Consider the following 21,094-nt stretch of genomic DNA (forward strand, 5'->3'; position numbering starts at 1 on the left):
TTGAGTTGCTGTCTGATTTTGCAGGGATAAGATTAGGAAAGTCAAGGCTGACCTATATTTTACTATAGCAAGTGACATGCAGGGCAACAAGAAAGGATTCAATTCTACAGGAACATCAGCAGCAAAGGGAAGATTTAGGAAAATGTGAGCTCACTGCTGAACTGGGAAGGGGATCTGCTGACAAAGGACCTGGAAAAGGCTGAGATAATCAGTGCTGCCTTTACCTCAGCCTTTACTGGCAAAACTGTCTTTCAGGTCAAAGGAGGTAATTTCCCCCCTCTCTTCTGCACTGGTGAGACCACATCTGGAGTGCTATATCCAGTTCTGGGCTCCCCAGTACAAGAAAGACTTACAGGAGCAAGTTCAGCAAAAGGCCACAGAGATGAGTAAGGGACTGGAGTCTCTTTCAGATATTCAAAACCCGACTGGACATGATCCTACATGCTCTATGTGACCAGGCCTGAGCAGGAGTGTTGGACAGGATGATCTCAAGAGGTCGCTTCCAACCTAAACAATCATGTGATTCAGTGATTCTTGAGATATTCCTGTAAGGTCAGTTAATTTAAGAAGACCTAGTCTGAGACAGAGCATGAAGGGTACAGGAATTCAAACATCTGCTCTTCAAGTCAGTAGCTAATGAGCTTGAATATCCATAGCAGTTGGTTTGTTGGCTTTGATGGATCACTGATGAAATACTGAATACTGTTGCTGAATGAAAACAAAAAAAATGTTTTAGAAAGTGACATATGTTTCTAAACACACTGAACCTTCTGTTCACAAAATCTGAAATTGAAAGGAAAACAAAAAGGATTCTTGTCTACATTCTTTATGAGAATCCATTCTCTTATTTGAGTTATTTCAGCTAGCAGACCACACAGAATATTTTAACTGGTTGATTCTAATGTTCCATCAAATGGTCAATTTTAATTGCATATGCAAGAATTTATATGCAGTAGTTTGATATAATGCATGTATTATGTACTCTTTTTCAGACTGAATAACAGATGTAATGATTTACCTACATAAAACTGTAACAGCTGGATTGATGGAACTGAAATGAAGGTTTTCAGAGAACAAACGTTACACAGGCATACATTGAACAAACCTTCCTACCTTATAGCAGCAAATGTGATGATTATTTTATGAAATAGATATACATTGCAAACTGAATTGAGTCCACTACTGTTTTTACAAGGCCTGATAAATCATCATCATCTGTAGATAATTTCAGTGGAAAATCATCTTTATGAAAGCCGTTTTTTATGTTTTGTCCCACTAAGGCTTATGCTGAGTAATCATGATTTTCAATTTCCATAGAAAATGCAGTAAATATAAATATGTATAGTTGTATATACAGTCCTTTGAAAAGTAATTCCAAATGTAATTCAAAATTTATTAAAACTACTCAATGTCCTACAGCATTTCCAGTTTTATACAACACAACATCCACGTGCATGTGATTCATGTATATGTTGGCTTAAAATTCAAAATTAAAATGTACAGTACGTGAGATGATATTCCATTTCAAAACCACATATAAATGTGTTTTATTTATCAATTTATAAAGTAATATGATAGAATAACAATTCTTACATCACTCCCAGACCGCTTTCACTCTTAACCTTCAAAGAATTTTGGAAAGGGGAGGTGTGAGGAGATGATGATAATCTTACATCAAGTTGGCTCAAGTTATCTACCAGAACACCTTTCCATTTCTCATTCATCACATAATTGACTATGTTGCAACTCAATATTGCAAGTAGGAAGCTTAGGAGTATTTGAAGACAGCAAAATGCCTTCCACACATCATGAATTTAGGCTATACTATATACCTGCTCCAGATACAAAGCCACTGACATTTACAAAGAGCTGCTCAGTTGTTTCCAATTTGTCAAAGAAAAAAAATCCTGTATTCCTAGGTAACTGGTAATAGCAAAACATCAGAGAATTAATATTTGTTTGGTTTACTGATTTAATGTAATTTTCAGTAATACTTGCACACTATGCAGAGCACCTGGCACCTGTAAATACTAATAAAATGATGACTTAAAAATATGCACTAATATGAAAACATATATCTCTGTAATGATGACATGAAATAGGTAAAGCCCATGACTCAAAATGAGTCAACAGATTATATGGATGGTGATTTACATATTCTTTTTAAAAACACATTTTCAGAATGCATATGCAATAAAAAACATTGTAAGATCACTTCAAATATCTGTCTCTTCCGTGGAAAAGGAAGAAGTGGAAGTATAGGTAAAAACATGGACACTGATAACATAATCATGTAGTTTGCACTCAGTACATTATATCTTGCCAAAGTTTCCATGTGGAGGTACCAAAACATGTTTAGGACTTTCACAGTTCAGAATGAGCCATCTGCTTTTGAAACATGAAGACGAAAAAATAAACTCCAGCAGTTTCTGTACAACTGCATGGTCTAGGCTAGAGTTAGCCATAATTCACTGAATAATTAATAATTTATTTAACAAAAAAAATGCTCTTATGGACAGCTAAAGGTGCCCTTATCAGCCATGAGTAAATCCTTACATCCATACCACTAATTAAAGTGTGACAGAAAACTGGAAACAACTACATTCGATAGATTCACTTGGAAGATACATAAAATAATAATGTATATAATACAATGATAAAGCTCTGTGGGAATGGGCACTATGTTCATTAAATTCCAGAGCAAAATTCTGACGGTTCTGCAACTAAATAAGATGGAAGAGAGTCACACTATCCTATACAGACAAGATTTTAATTAATGCTTGCCTAGAGTCTTCCAAACAGAAAAGAATCTGGTGTCCCCCATCACTGTCTAGAACAGACAATCTAAACTTTTTAATATAATATAATTTAATATAATTTAAAAAATTATCTTTAGAGAAGAAAATCGTAAAGATGTCAAAAAAAAAATCAGTATTGCTACTCTAAAAGATAAAATCCATCTCACTGTCTAGAAAAATCAAAATCCTGGTGACTTGATTATCTCAATCTCTTGCTTGTTAAAGTTACTTTCCTTCAACCACTGAATTGAAGAAACACCATCTGGTCCTAGTGACAGTCACATCACTTTCACCACAAATAATATACAGCAAATTTTGCATCAGGCAAATGCATTTCAGAACCCACACATCGAATGAAATGTGTTTGAACTAATGTTCTGAGAATAATTTTAAGGAACAAATCCATAAAAGCAATCCAAACTACATACATCTCAAGTATATGCTCACACCTTTAACTGAAAAGATCAGTACTATCATCTCAATTACAAAATCACAAAAAGTTAACATGAATGCACGTTTTCAAAACCAGCAATCAAATAATTCTACTATAAACATAAATGGAAACAATAAATAAAACTGGATTGAAACAGGTCTCTAGTTTCTTTAGGCAAGGCAAAAAACCTAAGTTTAGAGTTTTATTGTTTTGTTTTTTTTCTGTAAAGCTGTCATTTCACAAGGACCGTAAAGACAATGACTGAACATTTAAAACTCATTTGATCTTCATCAGGTTTGAAAGAAATGGCCACATCTAAGGAAACTAATCATATAGTTAAGAGAAAGTAATAGCTGTAAACTATGGGGCTATCTTAGCTTCCTGTATATGGTGGATTTAGAAAGAAAAAGTTTGAGAAGATTAAAATCTGCTTCTATAAACGTTACTGGTCATGTTAATTATGCTATTTTACACTGGAGCCATAGTTGCATCCAGAACCAGAATATCTGTCAAATATGATCTTATAGCCTTATTCAAATTCAAATTTAACAGAAATATTGTCTCCCAGTTGGACCATTTTCAAACAGTAACAAAAATATTTATTCCAGTCTTTGTCTCTTTTCCTGCATTACAGGGAAAAAACCTCATTAATTTTGCAGGTAAAACATACAGATAAGAGTTATCTGTCTTCAACAGCCACTAAGAGAACACAAATCAACAGTTTTGTCATGGATTCATATTTTACAGCCTATGATACAAGATCCTGGGGGGCCACAAATGCCTTGTCAAGTTTGCTTTTTTCTTTGGCAGAGGTTAAGGATGATTGCTGAAGGATTACAATTTTATTGCTCCTTGGTGAAGGATATACTGCTTTCTCTACATTTTAGAAGGACTCACAAGAATAATCACTAGTCATTTTGAAGGCCAAGCCCATAAACTCAGATGCATGTAAATCCCCACCAGTCACAGTCTACAATCGCACCTTGCAAGTTATTTAGTATGCCACTGTTTAAAAGATAGCAGTATAAACTCCAGTAAACAAAGGTAATGTGTAAATTGAACAGACATTACTTTTTAGTGTAACAACATGGAGAATGAAGCCATAAATATACAGGTGTTAATTTTAAGGTAAAAAAGAGGGAAACAAATTTATTTTTCAGTGTGAACTTGAACTCTATAACTAGAATCAATTTTTTAAATGCCATTTAGCTGCATTTGTTGCTAAGATATTATTAGGCTTTGTAATCTGTACAGCATTTTAATGTCTTGATCTTATGAAGCAGAGACAGTGCTACCACAGCTAATACACTGCAGACAATTAGCTGACCAGTGTCTCACACAAAAGTAGTCTCTGAGATTAAAAAACAAACTTAGAACTGTTTATTAATATTGAGCTGTATACTTCTATCAAGTATCTTCTAAAAGAAAAAAAAAATTCCTTATCTGCTAGCTCATAAGGAGAGGAAGGGGTAAAATTTTCTTTGTAAATTTTATATACATTTACAATTTGTACAAAAATCATAAAAGAGATTAATACACTGCCAGCTAACAAGTAATTAGATTTGAATGTATGCTATGTGGCTTTAATACTAGGCATTAATACTAATATAGGATAAAAGGAAAAAAACAACCCCTGTTTTAAATGGAGCATAAGAGTAATAATGTACAGACTTGTGGCTAAGAAGAAATATAAGATTGAAATGAAACAGTTTCTTAAATGGCATATCCTTTCATCCTTCCATATATTGAAAAGAATGTTTACATTCTAACAAGTTTGTTTTCAAATGAATATGGTAAAGTTTATGGGGTGAGCATGAAATCTAACCAAAAAAAGCCTAAACAGTTTATTCTCCCCGTATCAATCTACTGTATATACTGAGATCATCAAACCCCCTGGCATGAGCAGCATTTCAGAATTTTGTAACATTTACATCATACAGAAACAGTTCAGAATGCAAATACAAAATTCTTCAAATGATACCTTTATTTTCCTTTTTTGGTAGTAAGAAGGTAATTTTGAGAACTCTGATGTGCATGTTTCAGGGAAACTTTTGCGGTCGCCTTCATATACCATCTTCTAACAACAAAAATGGTCCTAGCTAAAACTGCCTTTAATTTAGTAACTTGTGCAGTAACTTCCTTCACATCACAAATGCTTACAGTTCAGGTGCAGCAATTAGCTCTGATACTTTAACTATGTAATAAATAAAATAATATCTTAATCACAGTAACTTGAAATTTTATATGGGTTCAGAATTATTTCTAAAATATTTTTAAATAAACATTAAATCTTTACCATTATTTTAATGTTACTAGTACAAATTTAACGTAACATCTATGTTATTTCATTCTTACCTTTTTCCTAATTTGCACATTTGGAATTCCATGAGTGGAAAAGAGTTAACCCATTATCAAGGCCTGATACCATTACATTTTCCAAAATGATAAGTTAACCATGCTGTGAACTATTGTGTGTATTAGATGAAAAATGACACCATTGTATACTGCTGACAGTACAATTGCATATGTAAATATGACACCTTACTGCATTGTGAGATGTTAGCATGCCCATTTTTAATTTTTCATGTTCAAATTAAACAATAAATTAGTCCTATATTTAGCACTAGAATTCTGATAACAAATTTAATTTATTCAATGTGTAAATTAATAAGCATAAATTATGAATTACCAATTTGTAACCTCCAATGTTATGTTTAAATTGTTTCAGTTCTCAAACTGACTTCATCTGTATCTGTAAAAGTGTTCATAAGTTCTACAAAGGACTGAACTAATCTGTGTGAACTAAAATGTATTTTCAATCAAGGACATTACCTTATGAAAAAGGTTTCCAAATATGCATACAATTTTGCTTTCCAATGACTTGTCTTTTTATTGTAAAAAAAAAAAAAGTGAAGTCACACTTTATTGGTCAATGTATATGACTCGTTAGTGTAACACAGTGGTAAGTTCTTACCTTATTGTGATAGGGATGAGTATACCCTTGCTAATGGATTGATTGACAGATATAGTCAGAATGTTCTGAGAGTTTCCACAGCTGAATCGAACTGTTGGTCTTCCCTCCACAAGATACAAGTGAAGAAACTGTCCTCCAAAATTCTTTTCACTAGCTGTGAAAACAAAAAATGGAGATAATCACACCTCTGAAAGTGTACACCTTCCAAAAATATTCCACGCTACTGGAATGTCATTGCCAGTCATAATGTCTATGTGACATTGAGAAGTCTTCTATCCATATACAAGACTCTGCTTGAGTGATTGTGAGAATAAAATTAGAGTCTGTATCAACAGCAGGTAAGAGGTCAAAGTAAAAGAAAATAACCAAGAGACAAAATTTACTTTTATACCACTGTAGTTGCATAAACCCTATGGAAATCTTTACATTAATTGAAGGTGAACTTTTATTTATATCAACAGTATCATTAAGGTGACAAAGGTGATGATAAAACAAATCACAAAAATACTATATCATGATTTACTATTTCATTCAGCTTTTCAACCATATTATAGAAAACAAAAATTATAAGACAACATCTCTTTCTTATAATCTCTGTAAGGATGAAGAGTCCACCTTTCCTAATTAATGATACATTTCAGACTTCATGAGAAGAATAATTATCTACAAAACATCAGACATACTGTGTTACTTGCACAGTTCAAACTAAGAATAAAATAATATTTAAAGATATTTTAAAAAAAATCTTTCATTCTTTGTTCACTTCCACTAAATACAATATTGTAAATATGACAGCAAAATATTTCTATTTAAATGATGGATGGCACATGGTTCATCTAAAAAAGAACGGACACCTACAATTGCAAATTATTTTGGATGGGTATTTTTTTATTAATTGCCCTTGGAATTTAACTGTTTAACTTCTCATAGAATGTAAGACACAGTTCCTGTTTAGGATTTGTATTCCCCTTTAAGACAAACTTATAACGTTAACCTGTTTTTTGCACTTTATTTTACTATATTTAATGAAGTAAAAAAGACCCAATAGCTAGGTCATGAAATTGAATTTTCTGCATATATTTCTTCAGCAGTATTTGAGCATAAGATTACTTTGTTCTTAACTTCCAGAATCATAATGTTTGACAACATGGAACCTAGACTTCTCCTATCCTATCCATCCACCCATCCTATCCATCTCCTATCTGTTGTCTGTGCCTGAGTTGAAAAAAAATATATAACACATACATCATACAAATAAACTTTTTACAAGGGTTTGTGGTAGGAGAGAGCATTTGCTTATCTGATTATCCCTTGTCAAATGGGATAATAAGGAAAAGGGGGAAAGCAAAATGTGCAGAGGCACAAATCTGACCAACAAACAGAGATATTAACAAGAACTAAACCTGGTGGTTACACTAACTGGTATGGGCATGTGAATGTGGGAATGCTTATTTCAGTAAGATTATCTGAGCGAGGACCCTGTAAAAATGGGATGATAAGGAAAAGGGGAAAGCAATAAGCAAAACACAGATGTGACAAAAAAACAGTAACAGAAACAATGACAAGAAAACAGTCTTGTCAGTCACACTAATGGATGGCCTATCAGGAAGCTTCAGGTGTCACTTCAGAGTGCCAACATGGACTTTGCAACTGAGAAGGGTGCAAATCCAGGGGTCCGGGATACTGGGGGGAATGTTGTGCTGGTGGAGCTGCCGGGGTGATCAGTGTGAGTGGGTTTGGTGCCAGCTACTGGAGTCAGACCGGAGGTGTAAGCACCCCAGCCTGTGGGATCAGCTAATGGAACCAGTGGGACTCTCAGTACCAGGGACCAGAGCAGATGGGGGATCTCAGCCACTGGGGTAGTAATGTTGTGTGTCCCCAAAACCAGCTACTAGTAGAGACCAGGATACATGTGTTTGTGTGTGGGTGTGTGTGCAGGGGGGCTGCAAGGACTAGGTGCCGGTAATTGATGAGAGGTGTCAGTAGATTTGGGGTCAGCAACGGGAGTCAGACCAAGGGTGTAGGCACCTCTGGGCCTGTGGTTCCAGCAACTGCAGCCAGTGAGGGTGTCAGTGCCAGCTGCTGGTGTGGGCGAGTGTCTTAACTGCTGCTCACTGGGAGTGACTAGTGTGAGTGAAGTGAGCAAGGGACTCAGTGCCAGTGGCTGGAGTAGGACCACGGGTCCCAGCCCGTGTGCCTGGTGCCAGCTTCTAGGTGGAGGAGAGTGTATTCACTAGTAAACTTCAAGATGTACTACCTGCGAGTAGGAGGCCCCAGGTCCAGGCATGGGTATCAGATAGGTAGAAGGTCCATGCTGGTATTTGGGGGACTCCTGAGTGTGGAGCGCTCAGGGCAGGTGTATGAGTGCATGTGTTTGTCTGTGAGCCAGTGAGTAGGAGACCCGTGGGGTGGATAAGAAGGCCTGGGATCTGGGCAGGGGTATCAGATGGACACATGGGACTGTGCTGGTACTTGGGGGATCCATAAATGTCCATATGCTTGTGAATCTAGCAAAAGTCATGTGTGTGCCTTCACTAGTGAACTTCTATCTCTACCAGCCAGAGAGGAGGAGAGGACTTGGTTTTCTACAGTCATGTTTTATGTGAGTTCTCTAGGCAGGTGCTGTTGGAGGCAGTGTCTTGCCTGTGGCAGCCTGTGTAGCCAGCTGTGTTATGTTCTGTGTGTGTCTGCATGGGAGCACATGTCTATGTGTCTCTGGGATAGGTGCTTAACTTCACATGATTTAACCTGCACATTAGAAAGCAGCAGCCATGTCCCTCAGCCTGGGATGGAGATCCTGGCTCTCTGAGCTGTGTTCCAGTGGCTGGGCAGGAGGGACTCTGGAGACTGGAGCTCCTGGAAGTGCGCACAGCTTAGAATATCCCTTAACATTTTCATTGAGAAAGGTAAAAAGAATGTGGGTGTACTTGGGAGAGCTCCTTGCCTGGAAACCTATTAATTTGTAAAGAGAAACTTTAATTTGGAGGACAAAACAAAAAAAAAAAAGATAATATATTTTAGCAGATGGAGAGAGGCAACCGATGCTTGCAGCTTCCTGATCATTTGCTTTTGTTTAGTTTATAGCTGAAACAACTCAATGTAAACTCCCTTCTTTCTAGTCACACAGGGTTTCTTCAGACCATTACAAATCCTGATGACCTACTGAAAGTCTTTTATGCTTGGACATATTTTGTATTCTGAATACATAATTAACTCCAAAGCTACTTTAATTTGACTGGATTTTATGCCTTTGGCTTTTATGACTTCCTTCTACAACAGTTTGAAAATTCTTTTTCAAAATGTATTGCACTATCACTGTTAAAAAAGTCACTGCTTTTTAACCATAGCATAAATCATAAACACATATCTTGCATCATCTGTTTCCTTATCTTCTTCTCCCCTCCCTGCACATGCCATTCCAGGCATTTTCAATTTCTACCAATAAGTCAAGCTGTAAGTTACATTGAATTGAGAGACAATGAAGTGCGGGAAGGTTGTGAATGTATATATTGACAACATGTCTTCAGGAAGTGAAGTTACATATGAATAGCTTATTTTTTTTCTCCCAGTGACTCCATCTGTCCCTTCACATTGCTCACTAGTGAAGACTTGGAAGAAGGCCTTCATTATTACTAACTAGTAAAGTAAAAACTTGGGATAGCTCCCCTAGAGGCAGCATTAGTCCTTGAAACCTCAGTGTTACTGCTTGAGCTTTAGTGTAGGGAGCACTTGTAAGTCACACTTACATGTGACTGATAGCATTCTTCATATTATCTGCTAGATGATATGAGATCTTTTGAAAGGATAAGCCTTTAAATTTTTCTACAGTGAACATGAGGAGGCAGACAGTCCCTCTGAAGAATTTTATTCTGGCAATGTAAAAGAGCATATATGGTATGTATACCTAGCGTATACGTTGGGAAGTTGCCTTCACAGGAAAAGCCAGAGTCTTAAGCAAAATACACAGGTTCTGGGAACAGACAGAGATCAGGAAACATCTGAGTAAAAAATCTTGTTAGATATTAGAGGTAACTTATATTGACCTTAGCAAAGATTATGTGAGGAGATAAGGTCAAAGAAATCAGACCTCAGCAATCATTCTTTCTCAGGAAACTGCAAGCCAGAAGGCTATTTTCGTACATCGGTATGATGGCAAGCAAGTGAGCTCAAATGGTTGCCTATCTAGAGATTTAAATTCCCATTAAGTTATGGGATGAAGCTTTATTAGGCAAAAACATATTTGGACACAGAGGAAGGATACTGTGAAATGCTCTGCTTGAGAATGCCAGCTGAAATATCAGACAAATAGGCTATGACTGAATTGCCTGAAAGGTCCATCTTTAGTTTTAGCAGGGTAAGTAGGATACGGGTAGGTCTAGGGAACACAGCTTCTGAGAGCACAGGAAAATAATCTATGAGCACAACTTATGAAAGAGGAGCTAGTGTCCTTAAGGAATGCTATCAACATGGGCTGTGATATCTGAAATCCAATTGTCAGAAGTTATAGACTACCATATATAGTAGAAGTTAAACAATCTGTCCTTGAAGGGATTCTGAACAGCATAATGCTGACTCTGTTAAAAGTGAAAATGATGAAGTAAAACTTTATAACTGTATCAGTTTTTTATGACCACTTGCAATTTATTTTGCTTTGTGGCTAAATATCACAATTTGCTTTGACATGCTGATGAAATTAAATCATGCAAAAAAGTAAAATCAATAAGGAAAAGAGTAAAAAATTGTAAGAATGTATACCGTATTCAACAAAGAAATATTTCTCAAAAGATGGCTAAACTTTATTGGCACAAACATAATAATTATGCATATTTTCAAACTTTTTCTCATGACACATTTAAAGACAATTCTCCTCATATTCTGCACAATTTAAAGATAAAGTAACTGCAAAATTTCCAGACATTTTTAGTCCATTGACTGTTACCATTTGTATGCTTCTTAACTAATGAAAATAATTAGGAAAAACATCATTATTAAGAAGGTAAGTACATTTGTCTTTGTATTAAATCATATGATGTTTTATAATCTATTAAAAATAATGTGCAAACCAGTTCTTCTTGGATTAGTTTCTTTGCCTCTGACATATGTAGTCATTTTCTATAAATCACATTCTATCTCTTTCCCCATGTTTCTAACAGACAGTCTATTTCGTGGTAGCCTCTACAAACAACAGTTACTCTTTAGTATTTGTTATTCTCAACCAATCATTGAAAAAAAATCCTTGCTAGTAAAGGCATTGAATAGGAAAATGCTTTTCAACAACAATATGGTGAGATTTAGCAAAGTGACATGCCCAGCACAGTTACTGATTCTCATATTCTGCCTATGAGGTAGTCTATAAGTAAGCTTGGTTTGTATATACAAATTTTATTTTCTTATATATATTTACATATGTATTTACATTAACTGCTAAAAGGTATTACAATAATGCACCAATACTTTTAAGTGCTCACTTCTCTTTATTTTCAGACATGTGAATACGAACAAGTAGAGAAGGCACAGATCTCCTTTTTTGATCCTCACAGGCTGTTGTAGAACGTAAAGATAGATACAAGTTTTAATCCTTTTATGTTTTCCCTTAAGTGTCTGACTTCTTAAATATTCTTCTTATGCATACTTTCTGATTCAAATCCATTTGTATACCAAAAGCATCTTGTCTGAGATTTCTCACTGTAATTAAATGTTTACTAATTATCTGCCAGAGAAATAGATGGTACCTCATCACCACCTGGTAAAATCAAGTGTGTTTGTAAAATAAATTATCTGAAAGTGGACTAATTAGAAAAAAAAGTATAATTATTTTCTAGCAAAATATACCTGAAAATGCTCTATGATTCTATGAAACAAGCAGATCACTGTGATTTTCTTTCTATTTTGAAAAACACTTTTGACAAGACAGAGAATTTTCGCTTTATGAATGTGTGAAACTTATTGCAACCTTAATTATGGAGCTATTGCTGAAAACAGTGTATGAACAGAAAATGAAAATGTCAGGAACATTAACCCTTTTTTATAATTCTGTAGTTCTTGTACCTAGTGAGTACATTAGCCTCAAGACAACTTTCTGCTGATAGTTCACTTCTTAGCTGTTTGATGGTAGCACAGCTCCAAAAAAGCAGCAGAAGCAGGAATTATACTACTATTAAAAGGAGCACAGCTGAAGAGAACAGAGCAACAGCAGCTTCTCTTCTGAAGTTGTTAGAAGGGAAAATGAAAGACAGAGCAATGAGCAAAAAACAAGGATGGAAGAAGAACAGAGGGTGCATATGAACTCATGAAGGATATTATGTTAATCTGACAGAACTACAGGAGAGCTTGGTGCCTTCATACAGAAGTAATAAATTACAAAATTCTTGATAATCTATATATGCACATAGTATTCACAAAACACTAGAGAGATTTCTATTTTACAAATGTATATAATATTGTATTTTACATTCATGTATAACTAAGTATTTATATGCATAATCATAGCAAACATTTCTATTATTTGAAAAGGAATCTAATTACCAGAGACATAGAACAAAAAAGAAAGAGCAAAAATAAGGGAAAGAAACTGGTGCTATAGAAAGGGGAAAAGACGCTGAGGAAGACTAAGCAGAAATGTAAAGCAAAGATGTAATTAGTGTTAAATACAGTATCAGAGTTCTACAAGATATGCAGTCCTCCACTACTTTCTGTGTCTGTATTCAACAGCCAGGAAGAGATCCAAGTTTTTTCTTTTTTCCCTTATCTTAGCAGAAACCTAACCTTAGGAGAAAACCTACTGGTCACTAAAAAGAGTGGAATCTTGCAAGTCAGGTAAAGATCTACTTTAGGGGTAACAAGGGAATGGGAATGCAGGTATGATATGTTACTGGGAACCAACGAAGAAAAAGTGAGTAAAACGACTGTTAGAAATCATGTAAAAATTATCCCAGGTTCCTGGAGCTGTCCCAGTTCAGTGTCGGGGTGAAAACTGAACTGATACTACTGCATCCTGAACCTCCTTTCTTCCCTCTCTCTGGGTGCATGAAAGGACAAGGAGGGATCTGTGACACAGGTCCATGGAGGTCTCAGATATGGATAACTGGAAAGGAAACAAATGCATGGTTCTCCACTAATACCATGCTATCTTTCCAGAAAGTGCAAAGATAAATGTTCTAAAGAATGTTAAGGGCTCAAATACGGCTGTAACAAAATCTCTATAAACACCTCAGAAATACCGTATTAACAATTTTCCACACAAAGTGTGAACTGATAGCTGAACAGCTATTAGGTTAGATGCAGGATGAGTACGTTATCTAGAAAAAACCCCAACCTTCTGAGACTAATAACTCAAGTCAGATATAATCAAAATCAGAGACAATGCTTCAACTGCCTGAAATTCCAGCCAATTATTTTTATTTTATTTTTTGTTGCCAGAATCTGGAAAGTGAAACTGGAAGGCAAACATTTCTTCATATTTCCATGGGAGTCAAGATGAAGGTATGTCAGTGAGAAATGGAAAGTGAAGGAAATCCTTGAAGTGCTTTTTTAAGGCACACATATACTGTATCAAAACATGCAAGAGGAACTAGAACCCTTGAAAAGTTAAGGAAAAAAGAATGTGCCAAAACCTAGAGTCTCTTATCTAAGAATATAGAGAACATCCATGCAGGGAAAGTATGAGAATTCAGATTAAAGACAAACATAAATTCAAGATAAAATTGAAGAGTATAATTCTATGCAATTGGGATCAAATTAATTTAAGCAAGAATTGAAGTTATAATTATCCTATGACAGTAAACACTAAACATTTATAATTTATATATACATCATTTTCGAATGGTTTAATTATTTTACAAGCTGAAAATTACTCTTTTTTTTTTTTTTTTTTTTTTTCCCCTGTCATTTAACTTCATGGTTATGATATACCTGGATGTATATGACATTACAAATTAAAGCAGGTGAAGATCAAAACTCTCAGGCAGGACTAACCTAACAGCTTTAAACATCTTTGATCAGATTTCCATGTCTTAGATAATTAGTCTATGGAGTTTCTATTACCTGTGTTTACAAACAGATTTTTGAGGGAAGAATTAACTTCTGTCATTTTAGAAGTCTATGTTCAGATAAGATGAAATATGCTCCAGAATCTCCCCTAATGTGAAGGAACCCAAGAAGTACTCAGCTGAAAAAGACATAGAGGGTGTAAACAAGGGAAGGGTAGGCAGGATGCAGGTATAGGGAAAATGAAAAGGTGCCATGTGTAATTTTTCTACTGAGCCCTTATTTCTCACATCCAGGAAAATTAATATCTTTTATCTAGATCTCCTTTAATAAGAAAAATGAATTTTAAGAATCTGGAATAGTCTAGATTCCATTACATTGATACACTGCAGAGGAATTCAGTGCTAGTATTACAACCATCACTTGTTCTACTGTAATTCCTATAAAGAAAAAGCTAATAACCTCCAAAGTTGTAGGCATTCCTGTAGTTAAGAAGTGTGGTATTTTCTACTTACATTCTTTTTTCAACTAATTTATACTTCTGGTTCTCTTTTGTAATCAGGAAAATAAACCAATGCTTTTGAGCTGTCTTGAAAAAAAAAAAAAGAATCTTTTTTTTTACCCAGCAAAAATCCAGTTATACACTTCAATTAACAGCATTTACAGAAACATAGAAGTTCATGGAGAATTGCACTGTCTTTAGAATTACTATTAATTACCACCAGGTAAAAAGTCAGCTATTATTTCCTCTAAATCCATAAAGAATATGTATTTCTGTGAAATATGCCGGGTTCTTTTCAAAAAGATTAAAAAGGCATTTATAAATGTGCACTTCAAACCAGAGGAAAGTGTACTCATTTTTCATCTCCTGAATCTCATGGTACACATTCATTTCCCTTTCCTTATTACAGTCTTTACATGGGCCACAGAAATCCAAAGGCTTGTTCAGATAGTATAGAATGCTTAAATTTTCTCCTTAAATACTGTTTTTACTTCTGTTCTGCTGCTACTCATGTTCAATTATATGTCATTGTTCTTAAGATGTAGCTTATTTTGAAGAGCACGACCTGCCTTGAGATGTCCAGTCTTACCTGCCATGTGTATTTTCCTACATAAGTCAGGGGTTCAAACAGAGAGAAATACAAATCTGCAGATTTTAATAAGAAACATTATAAAAACCCAACAGCAATCACTAGGCATCTTGAAGGAGTTCAACAAACAAGACAAGTATATACAGTGAGTATAAATATTTGGGAGGCCAGTAAAAAGAAGTTAAGACTTAAAATTCTGTGGCTCACTAAGCAAAGGAAATTATAACATCAAAACCACTATCATTTTTAAAAATACTCTTACTCAAAAGAGCAATTTCCATTAAAATCTATTGGAGTGTGGTAAGCAGGAACTGAAGGTCTCCAACCACTGCCAATTCTTCAGAATTTCCTCGGAGTCTTTCATTGTATTGACAAAAAAAGAGATATAAATTATGAAGTGCACATTATGCATTACTTTTCCTTCTAAAAACACAATGAATGCTTTTGATATTAAACTGATTAAATAATAGTGGTACTAGCTTGGATTTATGAAACAAACCCTTGTGCAAATTCTCTAAGTTTTACTCTTCTTCCTGATATTATTTTTCTTTACTTTTAAAATAAAAGACTTTTGCCCCAAATGTACACCTGCTACTCCTACAGAGCTAGAAGACTGAAAAGCCGCAGAATCACTTTGGTTAGCAGCTTAAAAACATTTTTTTTGTCTTTGTCAGTATTCCTTTTGAGATTTTCTGCAATGTGTGATTGGCTTTAAGTTTCAGACTATTAGCTTTTAAATTTTATGTTTGGTAGGAGACAAAACCATTAGTTTCTACTTCTGGTACTGAAAGATTTTGTGTATTTGTACACACAAAAGTAACATTTCTAGTTAAGTGCAATTTGGAACATTAATATTTTCTCTGATATTCAAAAGCAGAAACTGTTTCAATTATAAGGACATAATCTGAGAAAGACTACAGAATTTATTTTGGGGCAGCAGCAGCATATTGAATATATTTGGTATGATTTTGAATAGTTTATATTGGCAGTCTCTCCACCTAATTCAGTGGCGTTTATTTGTAACTGATTAAGTACATCAAATTAACATCAAAATGTCCCTAGAATTATCCAGTATTTTTATCCATTTAACCGAATTAGGCATAAAGGAACTATATTTTTGTTAAATCAGTACATTTCTTTTTGTTAAAAACAATGGTAGAAGCAGATTCACTGCAATACAGAGAATGAAATTATGGAGCATAATTCAACTATTATTACGCCCAGTGTGGTGTCCTCCCTCAGTACACAAAAAAGGCATCCACACCCTGTCTTCCTTTCACAGCATCATTCCAGCTACACCTAAACTCTCAGTACATAATCCCGAGGCAGTCTGCATGCTTCATCCCATGATACTTAAATCTCCGAACACTGTCTACCCAAAACATTTAACCACTCTTGCAAGACATGAAGTATGAAGTATGAAGTATGTGCAGATTGCCTGCCTTATCATACCAGTTGGTCAGAACTAAACATATAAAATGTGACAAATTCTAGGTTTCTCAAAACAATTTGAAAACTTACAAGCAGCATAGCAGAGATTCCATGCCCACATAGAGTTATATCTCAGTGTGAAAGCTCAAGCTAACACTCATCTGATTCTCAACACTACTCTAAGGGAGCCCATTAATTCCAAGTATGGGCTTGCTCTCACCTGATAATTGGAGAAACCTAAAAAGAAAAGGCAGAGACAGCTCCCAACAAATCATCAAGTTTAATAAGCTTTTCAATGCACTTTCATTTTAAATGGTGATTGTGAATGAAAGTGTGGAACACCAGCTACTAAATAAAGATTAGGTTGTAACTCTGTCTTGTGTAGCTGGATGGAAACAAAAAGGAGAGGGTATACTGTTCATCTTTGTGCAATTTCTGTATAAAATGCAATTTAGAAGCAAATCTCTTATATTTGTTTGTAATTATGAAAAAGCATAGATAGTGAAAAAGTTGGAATTTTATTTTCAGTTACAAATTTTGCACATTCGATGTTTGCAAAGATAAGCAGATTCACTATGTATAATAGTTGAGTAGTAAACCAGGCAAACAGCATCCAGCATTGCAAATTTTGTTTCAAATCTACTCTAACCACCATCCCTCCCCAGCTTCATAAATTTGCTACTTTCAGATCAAAGCCTTTTCCAGCAAGTAGTGATAGAAACAAATTTGGCTCTGGTTGTAAGAGTACAGTGCACTTATCCAGGTTTTCAGAAAACACCACTTCCTCCTGAGAAGAGCAGAGAAAAACTTCCATGTTGGATTATTATTATTATTATTATTATTATTATTATTAAAACAGACATGCTTACTCAGGGCTAATGGGTAGATAGCAAGCTTTACTTTAACTTTGGCTGGAAGCCAACTACTTTGCACTGATGAGGCAAACAAAATCATTAAATGCCAAATATATTCAAAGTACTTCCAGTGACCATCCTTGAATTCTTGAAGGACAGATAACTTCTCTTGAAAGTGAAATAACTAACAAGTATGAAACACTTCAACATAAAGAACTGCCACATCACCACGAATCTATGATTCTCAGAAAATTCTGCAGCTATTTAACTTAGGCAGCTGCAGCAACAACCCAGCTATAACATACAAGGATTCAAGATAGTATTTTGAAAAGCGGTAAACATAAATGTTTGATTTGGGGCCACAGTGTTTTACATCTAAAGAAAGTATTATACAGAAAATAATAAAAGGCATAATTAAATAATGTCATGAGGTTTTTACTACTGTTAACTCTGGCTTAGAAATATTTACACGGTACAGGTGAATTCACATGTATTACTTGCAGATTAATATAAAAATAACACAAATTAATCAAAATAATTTATATTAAATTAGTAAGATTTCTTTGTGTAGATAAACCCTAGGAAGCTACAGTGAACAGAAAATGCTCCTGATTTTGTCTTTGTGGTGTAAATCTATCACATAGATTGCACAGGCATATTTTTCTAGGTATTTCTGGGTTCAGGAAGAAATCACCTTTCCAGGTTTTCTGTTTGGATAGAAATTACAAGCTGAAATATATAAGGAAATACTCAGCTGGCAGAGAAGCCTATTTTTCTTGCTGATTATTGAAAAGCATACTGTCTCAGAAGTTCATGCCATATACTAGGGAATGAAATATGCAGGCAAGAAGCAACATACTTATGTACTATTAACAAGCATACATCCAAGTCTGCAAGTATACTCTTCAGGGACCACTAAAGACTCCTCTGAAGTCTGAAATCACAGTAAATATTCTGAAATATGGCAAATTTGCAGAACTTAAGATACTTCTGCAAGTCAAAAAATCTTTGGAGCCAAGATCACAATTATAATAAACAGTGAATCTCAATCCAACTATGGAGAAGCTGTTTCTCTGTAATAAATTTTTCAAAACTTCTTCAACATTTGTGTTTTAGAGCTGTAACACTTATTACTGGAGTCATATGCTTACTATGTTCTTTCTTGTCAGGAAGCAGCATTTTCAGTTGTAAGTTATGTTTTGCTCAATGAGTCATAAATTGAAGAACTTTCCAGAGGAACACAAAGAACAATGGCTCAAATTTTATAATGCATCATTCATTAGAATACCAAAAGGCTTCTACTGCATTTTAATGACTCATTTTGCTAGTGAATAGGAAATGCCAGCTGATGTACAGTGAAGTTAATAAGGACCTGAAGGAGCTAAAACTGATATTTAGCTTCAAGTATCACTGGTACTCACTGTAAAGGATTGTGCCATTTAGAGCAGTTGTTTTCACTGTCAAGTACAGAGTTGTCAGATTGCTTGTTTCCTGCCCAGATGCAGTCCTGGTCTCAGATACAGATGTCAGAGAAGGTAGTTCCAAATAAGAATTTCCATTGAAGGATGGAAAAAAGAGTGCTGTGTCTGAAATCAATAATGAAAAGGTAATTTTATTACTTTATTGTAAAATAAAATTATAAAATGCAATGTAATCAACAAAACATTTTTAAAAATATCCGTTCTTCTGAATACCTGTGAATAGTGGAATCAACAATATTATTTGCAGAGCATGCATATAAATTTATTGAATTTGAAACATTCAAGTTAATTATGCATAAAATGAAAATGTTCTAACATCTGCATATTACCAGAAGTGAAAAGACCATTATAGGAGGGACTACTGCTAGAAGATGCCATAAAGTTCAAAAGATTGTCACAAATCTTTTCAGATGTATCTGCGCAGAACTTTTGTCCTATGACATCCCTGTGAAGTATTTTTGGTTTATAGTTGTAGATAAGAAACACAGGTTTTCTTCATTTTGAGGATACTCAAATGTTCTGGGTTTGAAATTATGATGAGGATGCTACTGGGCACTTTTGCACTATACTACTCTTGTCTTGAAAATAAATAAACTCAAGAGAAAATTTTTAACTATGAAGGCAACATTTATTGCGTTAATTACCTTTATTATGTTTTTGTTCCTCCCCGCCCCCGTAGCTGTGAATACCACTCAAGCAAGAAAAAATAAAGTAAAACTAATTGAAGTTGGGCAGAATGTCTTCCTGATGCCTGAAGCATCTTGGTTAAGCAACGCTCCTTGAAGACTGTCCAAATTCATCACCAGAGGTATCAATAAGGAATGTGCAACAAGAAAAGCAGTCTGAGCTCCGGTAATATTTTTGTAAAGAAATTTTTATTCAATGAACTTAAACTATACAATGGATTTGTGACTGATTATTACACATAGGCATGACTGGTATGTGGATATTTACTTTTTAAAATTTTTATTCACTTTATTAATTTTTTGTTTGTTTGTGACATCTGCACATGGTTTATTCTCCATCATTTTTATTTGACTTAAGAAGAAAGAACAAAATGAAACCCCTAGTTAAACAAGCATGCCTGAAGGGCATTCATTCAGCCAACACGGGTTTGTGAGAGGAAGGGCCTGTTTAACAAACTTAGTTTCCTTTTACGACAAGGTCACCCATCTAGTTGACCAAGGGAAGCCAGTTGATGTCATTTTTTTAGATTTCAGTAAAGCTTTCAATACTGGCTCTGTATGTCCAGCATACAGTTTGACAAAAACATAGTGTGATGGGTGAGCAACTGGCTGACGGGTCAGGCCCAAAGGGTTATGGTAAACGGGGTTACCTCAGGCTGGCGGCCAGTCACTAGTGGGGTTCCCCAGGGCTCCATTTTAGGGCCAGTTCTTTTTAATGTTTTCATAAATGACTTGGATGTAGGACTAGAAGGTGTTGTGAGCAAGTTTGTGGATGAACACCAAAATGGGAGGAGCTGTTGATTCCGTCGAGGGTGGAGAGGCCTTGCAGAGAGATCTGGACAGATTGGAGAACTGGGCAATCGCCAACCGCATGAGGTTTAACAAGGGCAAGTGCTGGATTCTGCCCCTGGGAAGGGGCAACCCTGGCTATACATACAGACTGGGCAATGAGACACTGGACACCAGCCATGCTGAAAGGGACTTGGGAGTCTTGGTCGACAGCAAGTTGAACGTGAGTCAACAGCATGCTCAGGCTGCCAGGAAGGCCAACCGTATCCTGGGGTGCATCAAGCATGTCATTGCTAGCCGGTCTAGGGAAGCGATTGTCCCAGTCTACGCTGTGCTGGTGTGGCCTCACCTCAAGTACTGTGTGCAATTTTGGGCGCCACAGTACACAAAGGACATAAAACTATTGGAGAGTGTCCAAAGGAGGGCCACAAAGATGGTGAAGGGTCTAGAGGGGAAGACGTATGAAGAGAGGCTGAAGTCCCTTGGTTTGTTCAGCCTAGAGAAGAGGAGACTGAGGGGAGACCTCATCGCGGCCTACAACTTCCTGATGAGGGGGAGCGAAGGGGCAGGT

The 21,094-nt window shown here is 35.5% G+C and overlaps 1 protein-coding gene across 1 annotated transcript in view; it reads right to left on the reverse strand.

The window, feature by feature from the left end:
* Positions 1-21,094, reverse strand: part of EYS (eyes shut homolog) — a 906,089-nt gene that overhangs the window by 149,134 nt on the left and 735,861 nt on the right. The window contains 2 exon segments of the mRNA XM_075747398.1: positions 6,206-6,359; positions 18,989-19,153. Of these exon segments, the coding sequence (XP_075603513.1) occupies positions 6,206-6,359; positions 18,989-19,153 (319 nt within the window).

This window comes from Balearica regulorum, chromosome 3 (genome assembly GCF_011004875.1).
Source record: "Balearica regulorum gibbericeps isolate bBalReg1 chromosome 3, bBalReg1.pri, whole genome shotgun sequence".
Taxonomy (NCBI): domain Eukaryota; kingdom Metazoa; phylum Chordata; class Aves; order Gruiformes; family Gruidae; genus Balearica; species Balearica regulorum.